The following is a 16,438-nucleotide window of genomic DNA, read 5'->3' as shown; positions in this document are numbered from 1 at the left end:
AGAAGAAAGGAAGTCATGGATATTTTAAGGTTGTTTAAATGAATATTCTAAATTACAAAAGAGAATGGATATATATATATATATATATATATATATATATGAATTATGAGCAGTAGAATGAAAACAATGATAAGTGAAATAGAGAATAATTGTATTAGATAAAGTATGTTATATAAAGCAGTAGGTATAAGGTGGGAATAAAAACATGGAGTTAAGGATGGAAAGTCAAAATTTTAAGAAAAATATATATTGAAATTTAAGTAAATTTGTAAAATTTTGGGGAAATCAGTAAAAAAATTGTCAAAAAGAGATGTCTGATGTTGAACTTCAGACCTTCATCATACAGAGCAAGTGCTCCACCCCTGAGTTAGGGCCCTTCTGTAATAAATACGATACAGTCAGGCTACATAGGTTTTTTTATTTTATTTCTTTTGCATTTTTCATACTTCAAAAAAATCTGTTCTACGTGATTTACTTTCAAAAAAATGTTACAAAAATGCAAAGAAACATTACAAAAATTCCATATTTTAAAGCTTCTCAGATGGCACATAAATAGGATCCTCTTAAACACCAGCGTAAATTGAAACAGCTGACATGGACCAGTGGTGGACCCTAGGCTCTCAAATTTCAGTAGCACCCAGTGTGATGCCAAAATTCTGTGTTCTCCCATCTCTCACATCATTCCATTCTACGTCATAGTTGCCATGTCCCACTGTGGTGCCCCTGAGGCTCTGCACCCAGTATGGCAGAACAAGTTGTGCTCCCCTAAATCCACCTCTGCATGGACCATATTAGACATTCTCTGACATACAACATCAGTCTCTAATTGATATTCACCCCTGAAAGAAATCCAGCGAATGCAAGCTTTTCCAATTTGCTCCAAAGTTGATCTCTGATTTTCATGTGTGATTTGAGGTCGGTTCTATTCCCTTGTCCTAAAAAATCCAACAAGCGCCTTAAATCCAGCCTTCAGGGCATCCTGGAACTGTCTGTTCCTCAGGCAGTAAACAAAGGGATTCAGAAGAGGAGACACAACAGTGTTCAGAAGAGCCACCCCTTTGGTAAATGCTAATTCACCTGTGCCTCTGGGTTTAATGTACATGACAATGCAGCTGCCGTAAGTGATTGAGATCACTATGATGTGAGAAGCACAAGTGGAAAAGGCCTTCTGCCTCCTTGTGGTTGATGGGATGCACAAAATGGTGAAAATAATAATGGTATATGAGACAATATTTATGGTCAAGGTGCCAAGGAGACAGAGTATAGCACTGAGGAGAAACACGAGTTCCAGGAGACTTGTGTCCCCGCATGCAAGTTTAATCAGTGGTTCAATGTCACAGAAAAAATGATCTATAGCATGTGGGCCACAAAAGGACAATTGAAGTAATGTAATTGCAGGAGCCATCATGAGCAAAAATCCTCCAGCCCAAGAGAAGAGCACCAGCACTGAGCAAGTTCGATGATTCATTATGGTTGAGTAGCGAAGAGGGTTACAGATCGCCACATATCTGTCAATGGACATGACTGATAGCATAAGGAACTCTGTGGTTCCCACACCCAGGTATAGATACACCTGTAGGAAACAACCAGGTAGAGAGATAGTCTGTTGGCCATTAGCCATATTGCCCAATGCTTTCGGAAGGACAGTGCTGGTAAATCCAATCTCCAAGACTGCAAAGTGTCTTAGGAAGAAGTACATTGGGATTTTGAGCTGTTGATTCACAAGTGTGATTGTGATAATCACAGTGTTCCACATTATTGTCAGAATGTACATGCCAAGCAGGAGGGTAAAAAGGGAAATTTCAACTCGTCGGCTGTCTGTAAATCCCAAAAGTGTGAATTCTTTCACCATGGTGTTGTTCCTCATTGTTGGCACATTCCTAGAAGCAAAATGAAGAGAAATGAAGAGTCTGGGTTCAATGTCTATAAGTCATTTTAAATTCAAGTAGCTGTTTGTTTGTTTGTTTGTTTGTTTGTTTGTTTGTTTTGCCATCAGGTCTCTGCTGTACAGTTGCTAGGAGATTCAATAGGTGATTTGCTGGAACAGACACAGATCCATCTTTAATTTAAATGCTAAGCCGTGTCTATACTTAGTTAGCCTCTAGAACTTTATAACCAGAATTGTGATGCCTCTTCTACACCACTGTTCTCCCCCTGACCACAACCTCTCAACCTGCTTTTCAGTTAAGTCAGAATCAGAATGCTTTCCTCACATCTCTCTCATGCCATCTAGTTTGGCCATACCCTGGCTCATCGCATGCAATTTGATAGCAAAAGACACAGTGCAGACACAAAAATGCCTCTTTTAAACAGTGCTTTAAATAATCATATGCTTCACAATTAGTTACCAAGAAAGAAAACAAGAACGTCCTATTTTCTATGCAGTAACTGATTTTGGATCACAATATTTAAATACAAGTTTAAAGTCATCTCCATTGACACTCAATAGTAAATTCTCAGCAAAGGCCAACGATTTATACAATCTGAAGAGAAACCAGAGTAAACTGCACACCTCTTGCACTTCACATTAACAGGAAGATCATAGAATCATAGAATTGTAGAGTTGGAATTGACCCAGAGGGTCATCTTGTCCAATCCTCTGCAATGCAGGAGGCCCATATGGACATTGAACCCATGACCATGTTCCTCACAATGGACTGAGCTCCTGTTGCTCTGTCCCAGCTCCTGCCAGCCTAACAGTTCGAAAGCACACCAGTGCAAGTAGATAAATAGGCAGCAGGAAGGTCCATGGCATTTCTGGGGGCTCTGGTTTAATAACAATAACAATAACAATAACAATAACAATAATTTTTATTTATACCCCGCCCTCCCCAGCCAAGGCTGGGCTCAGGGCGGCTAACAAGCAATAATAAAAACAAGTATAATGAATACAACTTAAAAACAAGATTAAAATACAACAATTAAAATATTGAAACATTAAAATATTTCCATCAAGGTGTTCTGTTGTGCCAGAAGTGGCTTAGTCATGCTGGCCACATGACCTGGAAAGCTGTCTGTGGACAAACGCCGACTCCCTTGGCCTGAAAGCAAGATGAATGCCACAACCCCATAGTCACCTTTGATTGGACTTAACCATCCAGGGGTCCTTTACCTTTTACGTTTTACCTTTTACCTTTACCTTCTAACCAACTGACCTAACTGAAATGTTCACATTCATTTTTTCCTGGTTTCCAAAAGTTTTGCATCTACATTCTTCTTTCTGTAGAATAAAAGCAAAGTCTTAAGAACATAGGAACATAAAACCATAACAATGTAAGAATAGCCTACTATAACAGGGAGATATGTACAAATTCAACATGGAATGAAAAAAAGGCCCATCTATGCCTACCTGGGACCTTCTGCACGCAATATGTGCTCTGCCTTGGAGCTATGACCTCTCAGGTCCAATGAAGGAGAGACCTTCTCTTTCTGTCTAAGCAAAACAAAAGGACCATAACTATATTCTCAGCAATCTGCATTCCAGCAATCTCTGTAATGTTATTGCCTGGCTATCTCCATGGTACCCATTCAGGTCCTTGAGCAGATAGTGCAAAGGATATTTAGTCTTTACTTCTCAGACGCAACATCTTATAGGCAATGGTGCAGCTTCATGTCCCTAAGCAAGCATTTAGCGCAACAGATATTAGCTCTTAGTTCATCATGATGCTCTAGGGACCTTCACTTTGGTCCCTGAAGGAGCAGAAAAGCCACTTAACTTTTGATCTTTTTTTATCTTATTTACAGCAGGGATGGGAAGCAAAATAAAGGGATTACCAGTCATCAGACTTAAAGTAGCAGAAGCCCCACCCCTTTCCCTCAAATTCTCACTTTTTGATATAAATTTTATATCACTTGATATCAATTTCTCATAAATAAATTTTATATTAATTTTTGTTTGTTTTATGGTATTGTATAAGCTATGCCTGCGGGTGGGGGTCTACCATATATACATTACGCATTTGGATGTATGGAGTCGTGCTGTGTGGTTCCTACCCCCCCCCCCCGTGCAAAGGGTCCATTGAACATAGATTTGTTTTGGGGAGTGTGTCTTGTCCCTTTAAGGCCACTGCAGATACTTCAGATCTGGCATATAAACTTTTGTTTTAAATTTCCAATTATGTTATTTTCATGCCCCTGTCCACTACCCAACCAATAGGAATCAGGGATGCGAATGACCCACCACAGTCACCCTGTAGGAAGAGGATCCATCACAGTGCTGGGGAGATGGTGTCAATTTTGTCTATGTATCCATTATGTTTGGTTCCCCACTCACCAACACCATGTCACAGCCCCCTCCCCAGCAAGATGCCAGTGGCAGGCGGGCCAAATTCAAGTCCTCTAGCTGGCAAGAGAGTTCTCAGGTCTCTTGATTCCCTTGGGCTGCAATTGGCAATGGCAGGCCACAACACTACATCAACATCATCATCATTTATTATTTATTATTTATGGGGTCATGCCCTGTATCTGGCTTTCCAAAATATGATAGTTCTATGAAGAACAATGCCAGATTAGGCCAAAGTCCCCTTTGGTCCAGTATCTTGTTCCCACAATGGCCAACCAGGTTCCTATGTGAAGCCCACACACACAATTGGTTTCAGCCTGACCCTATTTCATATGACGCACAATAAGTTTGTTGCACCTTAGAGAAGCAACATTCGTGTCTACTGTGTATTGTTAGCAAGCAAAGACTGGATATCTCTTGTGAGATGTGCTTAGGGACACAAACCAGCACTTAAGGACATGAGCCAGGTTGCTTCAGTGTTCACTCCTGGCGCAAAGAGAAGGAGAAATGCAAAATATCGTCGAGGTCACTAGTCTGTGAGCCAAGACAGCAAAGACTCTTTGGCAAAGTGTTAAGGACGTGGCATGTTCAGAGGCCACACAAAAAATAGGCTTAAGGAGAGAAATCTTTACAATTGTTCAATCTCCCTGGTTAGTGGAAGAATGTCAGCGTCATCACCATGGCCTGAAAGTTCTAGCAACCAACTTTGCATCTATACAAATGATAACACCACCCCCTTTTCTAAGTTGATGTTAAGAGGTGAGTACTTTGCTACAGCCTTTGGTGATGAAATGAGGTAATGCAAAGTATTTGCTTTTGTAAAAGAAAATGATTTTGCATATGAGATGCTTATTCACAGAATCATTTAGATTTAGCTATGCTTATTGTTATTGTGATGCATCATATATGGAGATGTCTTTGAAGAGCATTTGGATGGGAACTGGCAAGGGCCTGCTTTGGTGGACATATCAGTGCAGACAATTCCCATGTCAACCCACCCATCCAAGTTCAATGAAAATATGTTGCTTTGGTTCTGTTCCAGGCATGGTAAACTTGTGATTATTCACATGTCACTGGACTCCAACTCAGGGTTCATGGGGGTTTAAGTCCAATAATATTTGGAAGGCCATCTCTGATTTAAATAGTCTGGGAGTAGGGTCTCTAAAGGACTGAAACAGATCTACTGGTCTGATCCAATTCTTCATGATATCAGAAACAGTCACACTCAGGCGATTGCAGAGAGTTAAAATTGATTTTTTAAAGGCTAACACAGCTCTAAGGTTTGATTTCCCATTCCTTTTAGGGAAGTGCCAACAACGATGAACAACACCATGGTGAGAGACTTTATATTGTTGGGTTTGACGGACAACCATCAACTTAAAATTATACTTTTCATCCTGCTAATTGGGGTATACCTTTTGACGATAATGGGGAACATACTGATAATTGTAATAACACTGGTGAATCAACAGCTCTACACCCCAATGTATTTCTTCCTACGACACGTTGCATTTGTGGAGATTGGGTATACCAGTGCCATTATTCCTAAAACACTGGACAACATGGCTACTGGCCAGAAGACTATCTCTCTAGCTGGTTGCTTCACACAGTCCTTTGTGCACTTTGTCCTGGGAACCACAGAATTCCTTCTGCTGGCAGCAATGTCCATTGACAGGTATGTTGCCATCTGCAACCCTCTTCGCTACTCAACCGTCATGAACAATCGGGTCTGCTCATTGCTGGTGCTCTGGTGTTGGGCTGGGGCATTGTTGCTGATCATCGTTCCTGCAGTTGTACTATTCCGGATGCCCTTTTGCGGCCCAAACACCATCAACCATTTTTTCTGTGACAATGGGCCATTGGTCAAACTTGCATGTGCCGACACCAGTCTGCTGAATCTCCTCAATTTCGTCACTGCTACCCTCTCCCTCCTTGGGACCTTGTCTGTAAATACTGTGTCTTATGTCCACATTATCTCTACCATCATGCGCATCCGATCCACTTCAGGGAGGCAGAAGGCTTTCTCCACTTGCGCTTCTCACATCACGGTGGTCTCCATCACTTACAGCAGTTGCATTTTCATGTACATAAAACCCAACCATGATAGTGAAGTGGACTACAGCAAAGGGGTGGCTCTTCTGAACACTGTACTGGCTCCTCTTCTTGTCCCATTCATGTACTGCCTTAGGAACACACAAGTCCAGGATGCCTTGAGAGGAGCATGTAGACAGCTTGTTGCCATTAGGAAGGACTCAAGATGATTTGGGGTTCAATTGACACCAGAATAAACATTAATATTAAGCACTGACCATGGAGACACCCATTCGAAATCTGAATCTTGATTTCTTTCAATATCTGAATGCCAGTTATATTCGAGTACCATACATGAGTAAAACATATACCTTTGTTTAGAAAAATAAAATAAGAAAAAACAGATGAAATTCAATATAATTTTTTGCAAATGCAAAACATACATTTTTTTTGGAAGTTGATAATTCATGTAATAAATGAAATGAGAGACTATGTTTTGCCAACTAATCCCTTTTGGTTATGTTTATTATTGACTTATTTTACTGCATTGAGAGATGGCCATTCATTTACAAGAAGCTGCCTGTACAATAATCAGCTGCAGTGAGAATAATCTTTGTTTTCTGACACTGGCTGATCGATTAATGCTGTTATGAGAGGGTGTTCATATGGTTAAATTGGCAGATCTGGTTAACATGTGAGGAAGAAGACAACACAGTAATCAATTTATTGAAAAATTGAACCCTTTTTGTTAACTATGGGTGGAACAAACTGCAAGATAACATTGACCTGTATATTTTGTAAGGAACTTTATGCAGCCAGAATTAGGATAAGGCTTTAAATAGCAAATGATAAGTAAATAATAAACTAAAATTCTTTTTCTGTCTTTTGATTATATGTAACAAATTATATTATTATGCTATTATATATATTTCATAGAATCATAGAGTTGGAATAGACCACAAGGGCCATCGAGTCCAACCCCCTGCCAAGCAGGAAACACCATCAGAGCACTCCTGACATATGGCTGTCAAGCCTCTGCTTAAAGACCTCCAAAAAAGGAGACTCCACCACACTCCTTGGCAGCAAATTCTACTGTCGAACAGCTCTTACTGTCAGGAAGTTCTTCCTAATGTTTAGGTGGAATCTTCTTTCTTGTAGTTTGGATCCATTGCTCCATGTCCACTTCTCTGGAGCAGCAGAAAACAACCTTTCTCCCTCCTCTATATGACATCCTTTTATATATTTGAACATGGCTATCATATCACCCCTTAACCTCCTCTTCTCCAGGCTAAACATGCCCAGCTCCCTTAACCGTTCCTCATAAGGCATCGTTTCCAGGCCTTTGACCATTTTGGTTGCCCTCCTATGGACATGTTCCAGTTTGTCAGTGTCCTTCTTGAATTGTGGTGCCCAGAACTGGACACAGTACTCCAGGTGAGGTCTGACCAGAGCAGAATACAGTGGCACTATTACTTCCCTTGATCTAGATGCTATACTCCTATTGATGCAGCCCAGAATTGCATTGGCTTTTTTAGCTGCCGCGTCACACTGTTGGCTCATGTCAAGTTTGTGGTCAACCAAGACTCCTAGATCCTTTTCACATGTACTGCTCTCAAGCCAGGTGTCACCCATCTTGTATTTGTGCCTCTCATTTTTTTTGCCCAAGTGCAATACTTTACATTTCTCCCTGTTAAAGTTCATCTTGTTTGTTTTGGCCCAGTTCTCTAATCTGTCGTTTTGAAGTGTGTTCCTGTCCTCTGGGGTGTTAGCCACCCCTCCCAGTTTGGTGTCATCTGCAAATTTGATCAGGATGCCCTTGAGTCCATCATCCAAGTCGTTGGTAAAGATGTTGAATAAGACCGGGCCCAAGACAGAACCCTGTGGCACCCCACTAGTCACTCTTCTCCAGGATGAAGATGAACCATTAATGAGCACCCTTTGGAAGGTGGAAGGTGCTGTCCCATATATAATGTTGAAATAGATCTGATAAAGTTCTGTGTGTGGAATCTGGTTGGCCCATCTTCTCCTTTTCCCAGATAGGAAATTGTGTAAATTTGTGGAATCCCTTGCTTTTTATGCACAATGCATTGTGTCCAAGTTAACCTCACTCACTTTGAGTGGCCTTATGTAGCTCTGATACGCTTGCCTCTCGCAACTAAATACCTTAGCATATAATGCCTACAGACATTAAATGTTGTGAGTTTCCCTCAGATTTCCCTCTCTTCTTGGTCCCTTGCTCTATTAGTTCCCTACATCTTCCCAATCCAGCCTTCTCTTCAGTCACTAAACATTCCCTTGTGTTTCTCCTTCACCATTCATTGCCCATTCAGTCCTTTCCTGCCTATGGATAACCAGCTTCCCCACCCCCGCCATCATTTTATGAACATTCAGGTACAGTCAATCCATTTCAGTGTGCCCAAAAGCATAAGCCCTTCTCCTCATGACATTCACACCCACTGGTGACATTCATATCCTCCACCACCAAATTTGTCCCTCTGTGTCGTATTGTGTGGGGTAGATTCTGTCAGGAGTTCAGCCTACACTCGAGTAGGACCCTGGCAGAGACACATGCCCAACTGGCATGTTCCCTCCCTCCTGGTCGATCATTATGAAGCTTTCTTCAGCCTAAACATCACAGCGACCGATGCCAACTGACACCGGCACACTTAGGGATCCGCAGAGTTTGCGCATTTCGCGTGACAGACCTCAGCAACTCAGCGCTTTGGCTAATCTACTTTATTTACATATAAACACACACGGAGCACTGCAACATAGCTCCCGCTCTCTCTAGCATCAGACAGCAAAGAGAGAGAAAAAAAGAACAAAGGACAATAGTCCCACTTCACGGAACACAGTAACATAAACATCCTGTCTCTGTCACTTCCCACTCTGTGGAGTCAAAACATATAATGTCACGTGAAAGACAACAATCCCATGACTGCAATCATGGAGCAGGAATTCTAACAGATTCATCTTATTTTTATTTATTTATTCTGTTAATGTCTATTTCACTTCTGGCCTGGAGAAGGATTATAAAACTGAATGCAGTGGGCCATAGAAGGCCTGGTTATGACAATATTCATGGAATCACATCATATTGTACAAGCTCAGTATAGGTAAGTGAAGCTTAGGTAGGCAATCTACATGTCAGCTACGCTCCTTCGCTGACAGGGAATGAGGAAAATAACAGAGAGAGAGAGCAGCTAGGAATGGAATGTGGGGGGGGGGAGAGAGAGAGAATCTACAGAGAGCAGCAGTAGCGATCTCTGAGCACAGAGATACCGGAAGGGAGAGCCAGAGTGAAAGAATGCAGCTTGTCAGCTCAGACATGGACTCGGACACAAGAACACCAGCAGTGCTCTCTTTCAAAAATCTCATAGGGTCACGAGACTTTACGAGAAGCGTGAAAAGGAAAGGAAGAGAAGGTGGGGGTTTTCCTATTGGGTGAAAAGGGGGCAGAGCTTAGCTCCTGCAACTGTGCCATCGGATGATGCCAAAGCCTAGCTGAGCTCTGACCCAGGGTTTGTTATTTGATTAATAAATCTGAAATAATGAACTGCCAGAGTCGTCTTGCGTGTGTCGGAGAGACCCAAGCCATTACACTGCATGTCATTTGCAGAACATTAGAGCATGTGATGGATTCGGCCAAAGTCCCATCTTGTCCAACCAGGTGCCTATGGGAAGCCCTCCTGAGCAATTTTCATACAACTAACAATAAGTCTTTTCCTGTAAGACCTATTGCAGTCGTTAAGAGTCGTCAACAGGCTCATCTCAGCTATCTGCCAATCACCCATTCCCACCACCCTTCTGAGTAATACCCCTCCCCGCCTTCTCACTATATAGAAGGATCTGGCAACTTCTGTTTCAGTGTATCTGAAGAAGTGTGCATGCACACGAAAGCTCATACCAAGAACTAACTTAGTTGGTCTTTAAGGTGCTACTGGAAGGAATTTTTTTTATTTTGACTATGGCAGACCAACACGGCTACCTATCTGTAACAATAAGTCTGTTGCTCTTTAGAGAAGCAATATGCATGTCCCTTGTGTATCCTAACAAGCAAAGAGTGAATACCTCTTGCATCATGTGTTTAGGAACATGAACCAGCACCTAGAGATTGCTTCAGTCTTCACCAATGCAGCAAAATATTACTAAGGTAACTAGTTTGTGCAGAAAGCAAGCAAGTAATCCTCCACAAAGCGTTAAGGATGTGGCATGTTCATGGGTTGTGAAAACAGGGAGTGGGAGCCTAAGGTCCATTTACTTAGTTAGCAGGAGAACATTGCCACCATCACAACTGATGGTTTACTCTTCACCATCATAAGCCACAGGTTCCAACAACTTGGTTTGCATTTGTGAAAATAAGAGCATAGTCTCTCCTCCCTAATTTGATTTTACTGGTAATTGGTGAGTATTTCACTACAACCTCATGTTTTGGCAGTGCAAGAAGTGTTGCGAAGTATTGCAAAAAATTTAAAAGGGAACTGATTGTACATGCATGCATATTTACAACATCATTTAGATTAGATCATGTATGGAATTGATTATGATGAGCCTTTGGATGGTGACCTAGAGGGGCCTACACTAATTCATTGGTCTGCTGGGGATGGAACATCAACTTTTAATATTTCCAGGACCCCCCCCCCCATGTGCAATGAAAATCTTCTGCTTTGGATTCCAGGTAAGGGAAACCTGTTTTTCTCCAGATGTTGCTACACTCCAACTGCCGTCAGCCTCACCCAGCATGGCCAATAGTCATGGAAGATTGCAGCGGGAGTCTTAACGTTATCGAGAAAGTCACAGGTTCCCCATCCCTAATCCATGCCATTCTAAATAGCCTGAGAGCAAAGTATCTGAAGGACTGTCACATTCTATATGAAAGAAACTGTTCTGAAATATATGATATATAAATAAATTCTGAATGGCATGATACAAAACAAAAACAACCTGCATCTTTAGCTGGAAGAATAAATGAGAACAGAAACTGATTAAGGCTTTATGGTACATTTATGTGCTTGCCGGATATAATGGGAGTTGTAGTCCAAAAAATCTGGAGGACACCACATTAGTGAAGGCTGGTTTACATGGTAGTTATGAGTCCTTTTGGACAGAGACAGCAGATCATTGACTACCAGATATGGGGTGGGTGGAGGGAAAGACACAACAGAGAACAGCCATCAGCTTGCCTGTGGCTGACAACCAACAGAGGTGGATTCAGGGGAGCACAGCCAGTTCATCCACATTGGATGCTGAGCTGAGAGGATGGCACAGAGGGCACCACAGCAATAACTTATAATGAAGGCCAGAGGTGGTGGGGTGCCAAATGTTGGCATCACACAGGGTGCTGCTGAAATTTGAAAGCCCAAAGTCCATTACTGCAACCCCTGAGATGATCCAATACTTCATGATATTAGTGGCAATGCAAGAATCAAAGCTGAACCATTTGTCCTTATTTTAAATGGTCAGTATTGAAATGATTGGTGTCCCTTTACTTACAGAGATGTGCCTAAAATGAGGAACAACACCATGGTGAGAGAATTAATACTCTTGGGCTTGACGGGCAACCATGAACTTGAAATTATCCTTTTCCTACTGCTAATGGGGATATACCTTTCGACAATAATGGGAAACATACTGATTGTTCTAATAACACTGGCAAATCAACAGCTCTACACCCCAATGTATTTCTTCCTACGACATGTTGCATTTGTGGAGATTGGGTATACCAGTGCCATTGTTCCTAAAGCTTTGGCCAACATAGCCATGGGCCAGAAGACTATCTCTCTAGCTGGTTGCTTCACACAGTCCTTTCTGTACTTTGTCCTGGGAACCACAGAGTTCCTTCTGCTGGCAGCAATGTCCATTGACAGGTATGTGGCCATCTGCAACCCTCTTCGCTACTCTACCATCATGAACAATCGGATCTGCTCATTGCTAGTGCTCTGGTCTTGGGCTGGGGCATTGTTGCTGATCATCGTTCCTGCAGTTGTATTATTTCGGATGCCCTTTTGCGGCCCAAACACCATCAACCATTTTTTCTGTGACAATGGACCACTGATGAAACTTGCATGTGCCGACACAAGTCTGCTGGAGCTCCTCAGTTTCCTCATTGCTGTTCTTTCTCTCCTTGGGACCTTAGCCATAAACATTGTGTCCTACATCAATATTATCTGCACCATCATGCACATCCCATCAACTGCAGGGAGGCAAAAGGCTTTCTCCACTTGTGTTTCTCACTTCACTGTGGTCTCCATCACTTATGGCAGTTGCATTTTCATGTACATAAAACCAAGAGGGACCAGTGAGTTAGGCTTCAGCAAAGGGGTGGCTGTTCTAAACACTGTTGTCTCTCCTCTTCTGATCCCATTCATATACTGCCTGAGGAATAAACAGGTTCAAGATGCTTTGAGAGCAACAATTAGACAGCTTGTTTCATTTTGGAAGGGTGATTCAGGTATATCAGAGCAAAAAAATAATACTAAACAGTAAGTATTGATACATATGGTTGCTGAAGCTGTACTTATAAACTAACTTTCTTTTGTCAACTTCTAGGAACTCAATGTCATTTATATTCTGGTAATGTATTGTGGGATAACCAGCTTCATATAAGCAATATGCTTAAGTTAAATTAATGCATGAAGGGGTTAATGCCATGGTGTAAGCTGTCCTGCCAGTCTTAGTTCCCTCCACCTCACACAGGCCTACTGTTGTACTTCAGTCAACCAGAGAAGTTCAGTGGTGAAAGAGGTCTGAACTAGTTTCTCCAAGTTCAGACTGTGTGGCTCTTAGGAGACATTCTTGTGTTCCTATACCAATTATTTAAGAAACTTCACCACTGTAACTAAGCGAAGTTTTACTGCCTGTGCTACATTTTTTTGAATGCTGTATGGAAAAGCACATGAACCTGACCTTTGGAAAGTTTGTTAGTAGACCATTTCTTTAACTTACCAGATGCAGGGTCTTTTTCTATCATAATGGAAGAGGGAAATTTTGGAAGGAACTCACAAGGGCATATTTTAAAGGTCTAATGGCCTACATTTCCACTCTTTACTTTGCTGCACAGTTTGCGATTTTAAATCTCTGCTGTGGTTCTCTCACCAAAGAGTACTTGCCTCAAATCTGGATATTGGCATTGAAGGAATTCTCCTTTTAATACCATATTTTTTTCCTTGCCACCAACATGTATGTGGAAAATGTGTGTGTGTGTGTGTGTGTGTGTGAGAGAGAGAGAGAGAGAGAGAGAGAGAGCACTAATTCACCAACACTGTATTCAGGAAATGTGAGACATTTTCAAGAAAAGAGCAAATACAGATAATCTGGACGCAGAACTCCCCGCTAGCCTACATTCCAAAACAGGAATTCAGGAAATGTGGTATGAAGTTTGTAAGGAGTGTGGTTTAGTAGTTAAGAGTACTGGACTGGGACTGGATAGCTCAGGCTTAAACCCGCACTCAACTTGTAAGATCACTGTGTGACCCTTAGGCCAGTCAATCTTTCTTAGCCTTACCTACTTCACAGACTTCTTGCAAGGATAAAGTGTGGAGGAGAATCAACATATATTGCCTTGAGCTCCATGAAGAAAGACAGGAAATGCATACATATATAGTTACATATGTGCATACATAATTCATAGGCCTGAGACATTTGACACTTTTGGGGGTTTGATGCTGTGTGGGAAAAGTGATACTTGAATGGTCACTTGAGTTCCACAAACATACTGATGCCTCTTTGCTTGCAGAAGGCTTATTGATTTTGAGGAATATTTCATCAAAGGGGAGGAGAAGGTAATTCCTGTTCTTTCCTTCTCTCTACATTGTCCCATACTTCCCTTCAAGTCTGCTCTAGAAGGTTGGAAGACCCTGTGGAACAGCATGAGACATGATGTTGGGAGCTAGAAGAGAAAGACGATACAGTATTTGCTGAAAAACACCTTCCCTAAGTTGAAGGACAACACAGAAAACAAGGCTGACTATTTGTTCAATTGTTATGAATGGAGCATTTGTTAGAAATGTCTGTTCAGTCACCTGAGGGCACTGTGCCAGTTTAGGAGGTTAAAGGAAAGACCATGTGGCACACAAAGTTTTGTCCTTCAACACCTCACCATTTGTCAGGCTTTGGGGACTCAGCTTCCTCCCTGCTTTGGCTGGAGATCAGCAGAACAAAGCAAAAAGAGTTGCGTACCATTTAAAGAGTCTTGAATGATCACAGCAAAAGAACAAAGCAGCTATTCTCAGAATGATGGTGTTCCCAGTTAAGGTTTCCACCCACTTCCTCTCTAGTCACTTCCGCACCTTGCAACCTAATCTCGCAACCGCTTCGCTTTCTGGGCTGCCACCTTATCTGCTCGCTGTGATCTTGGGCTGGGCGGATGTGGAATTTCAAGCGAGAGAGTCAGATAACTCTCTCTCTCTCCCAGTTCTTCTTCTCCTAGCTGTTCACCACCCCCACCCCCAGTTCGTCCCAACTTTTGTCTTCAGAACTATGCCCCTCTGCAAACCACTGCTTCAAATCTATACTGCTCCACTGCTCCTGGGCAGCTTCACAGTCCTGGTCAGGAGCAGGGGGCGGCTCCCATCATTCCTCATCAGAGCAGTATTCCTCAGCCTGGTCTCTGACATCATTGCTCCCTGCTGCTCACCATCCTTGCATGAAGTGGCCCTCTCATTCCAGCCAATGCTAGGGCCAGCACTGTCCATTGGTCCATTGGCCAAATCAAACAAAATTAACAAAGCATCCCAACAAAAATTTTGCATTCCTTAGATAGCCAACTGATACCACCCTAACAAGATGTCAGTTCCGTGTGATGTAGAAATTAGGTCTTTAGTGTGGTGGCACTACTCTCTCCCATTTCATGCCTGACAGGGACCACCTGTGTTGTCTTCAAAGCACCAACTGATGACCTTCTTTTTCAAGGCATTTAAGTGGAGATTTTTATCATCCCTGGCTGTATCTACATTGAATTTGAAATTGTCTCTATATATGGCATTTAAAAAAATGTTTTACATACAAAATTGTTGTAATTGTTTTATCATCAGTGCTTTTATTATAAGATATATTATAGATATTAAGAGAGTTTGTGTACTGGTCCAGTAAACGCTTCCGCTGCGCCACCAGCAACAGCTCTCTTTGCAGAGTATTAATTAAGTCCAGTGCAGAGATTCTTGTTGCAGTACAAGCTTCAGAGTTTCAGCAGCAAAGAAATAACGACACAGGGAAGCCTGTCTTTCCAAAGACAGGTTTATTGCAGAAAGATAACAGAAATACCTCCGGAGCTTTCAGACATTTTTGCTTCACGCCCCACAGGCAGAGAAAACAAACACTCTTTATATACTGAGCAACTTAACAACTTAACGAGCTTGACTACTTAAAGTCACATGACATTGCTAACTTGCCAGCGTCTTAGGTTTCACACCCTAACACCCCCTCTCGCTGGCAATACAAAAAAAAAACAAAATTACTTCAGACCCATTTCTTCACAAAAGTTTTCATGCCGCTGAAACCCAAGTGGTTTTGTAAAACCATCAGCTTGATTTTCATGACTGGGACAGTAATTTAATTTAACAATTCCTGCTTTTACCGTTTGACAAACATTTTGAAAGCGGATATCCAAATGTTTTGTACGACCTTTAAACTGCCCATTTTGTGCTAACTTAAGACACGGTTGATTATCACCCCATACAGTGATTGGAGTGATGGCCTTTTCATACATCTCTTGTGCCAAGCATTTGTAAAATTCTAGATCTCTACATAACTCAGATAAGGCACAGAACTCAGCTTCTGTTAACGACAAAGCAATTAGGTTCTGTTTCTTGGATCTCCACCCAATCAGAGAGTTACCAAATTTTATTACACAGCCAGACACTGATTTTCTATCCTTTAAATTTGCCCAATCACTATCTGCCCAACAAGTAATCTGTGCTTGTCCTTCCGAAAACAATTCAAGGCAAAAATCTTTGGTGTATTGTAAATATCTTAACACTCTTTGAATTCCTTTCCATGCATTTACACTAGGTTTCGAAGCTTCTCTGCTGAGTAAGTTAACAGCGTAAGCAATATCTGGTCTACTCCATTGCGAAAGATGAAGTAAGCTTCCCAGTGCTGACTGAAAGATTTCAGCACGCTTGAATT

General features: G+C 41.8%; 3 protein-coding genes across 3 annotated transcripts; 2 read left to right on the top strand and 1 right to left on the bottom strand.

Moving 5' to 3' along the window:
* Positions 1-922: 922 nt before the first annotated feature.
* On the bottom strand, positions 923-1,867 carry LOC308461914 (olfactory receptor 6C74-like; the record flags this gene model as incomplete). Its single annotated transcript, XM_080979084.1, has 1 exon — positions 923-1,867. The coding sequence occupies one exon, from the start codon at positions 1,865-1,867 to the stop codon at positions 923-925; it is 945 nt and encodes a 314-aa protein (XP_080835210.1).
* Positions 1,868-5,601: 3,734 nt separating this feature from the next.
* On the top strand, positions 5,602-6,543 carry LOC308461913 (olfactory receptor 6E1-like; the record flags this gene model as incomplete). The annotated part of the gene is made up of 1 exon (XM_080979083.1): positions 5,602-6,543. The coding sequence occupies one exon, from the start codon at positions 5,602-5,604 to the stop codon at positions 6,541-6,543; it is 942 nt and encodes a 313-aa protein (XP_080835209.1).
* A 5,278-nt stretch (positions 6,544-11,821) lies between these two features.
* On the top strand, positions 11,822-12,799 carry LOC308461912 (olfactory receptor 6E1-like; the record flags this gene model as incomplete). Its single annotated transcript, XM_080979082.1, has 1 exon — positions 11,822-12,799. One exon carries the CDS (start codon positions 11,822-11,824, stop codon positions 12,797-12,799), a length of 978 nt encoding a protein of 325 aa, XP_080835208.1.
* Positions 12,800-16,438: the final 3,639 nt, after the last annotated feature.

The sequence above is a fragment of the Podarcis pityusensis genome (assembly GCF_964106645.2).
Source record: "Podarcis pityusensis genome assembly, chromosome: 13".
Lineage (NCBI taxonomy): Eukaryota > Metazoa > Chordata > Lepidosauria > Squamata > Lacertidae > Podarcis > Podarcis pityusensis.
Note: the sequence above shows the minus strand (reverse complement) of the source record. Positions and strands in the feature narration are given on the sequence as shown.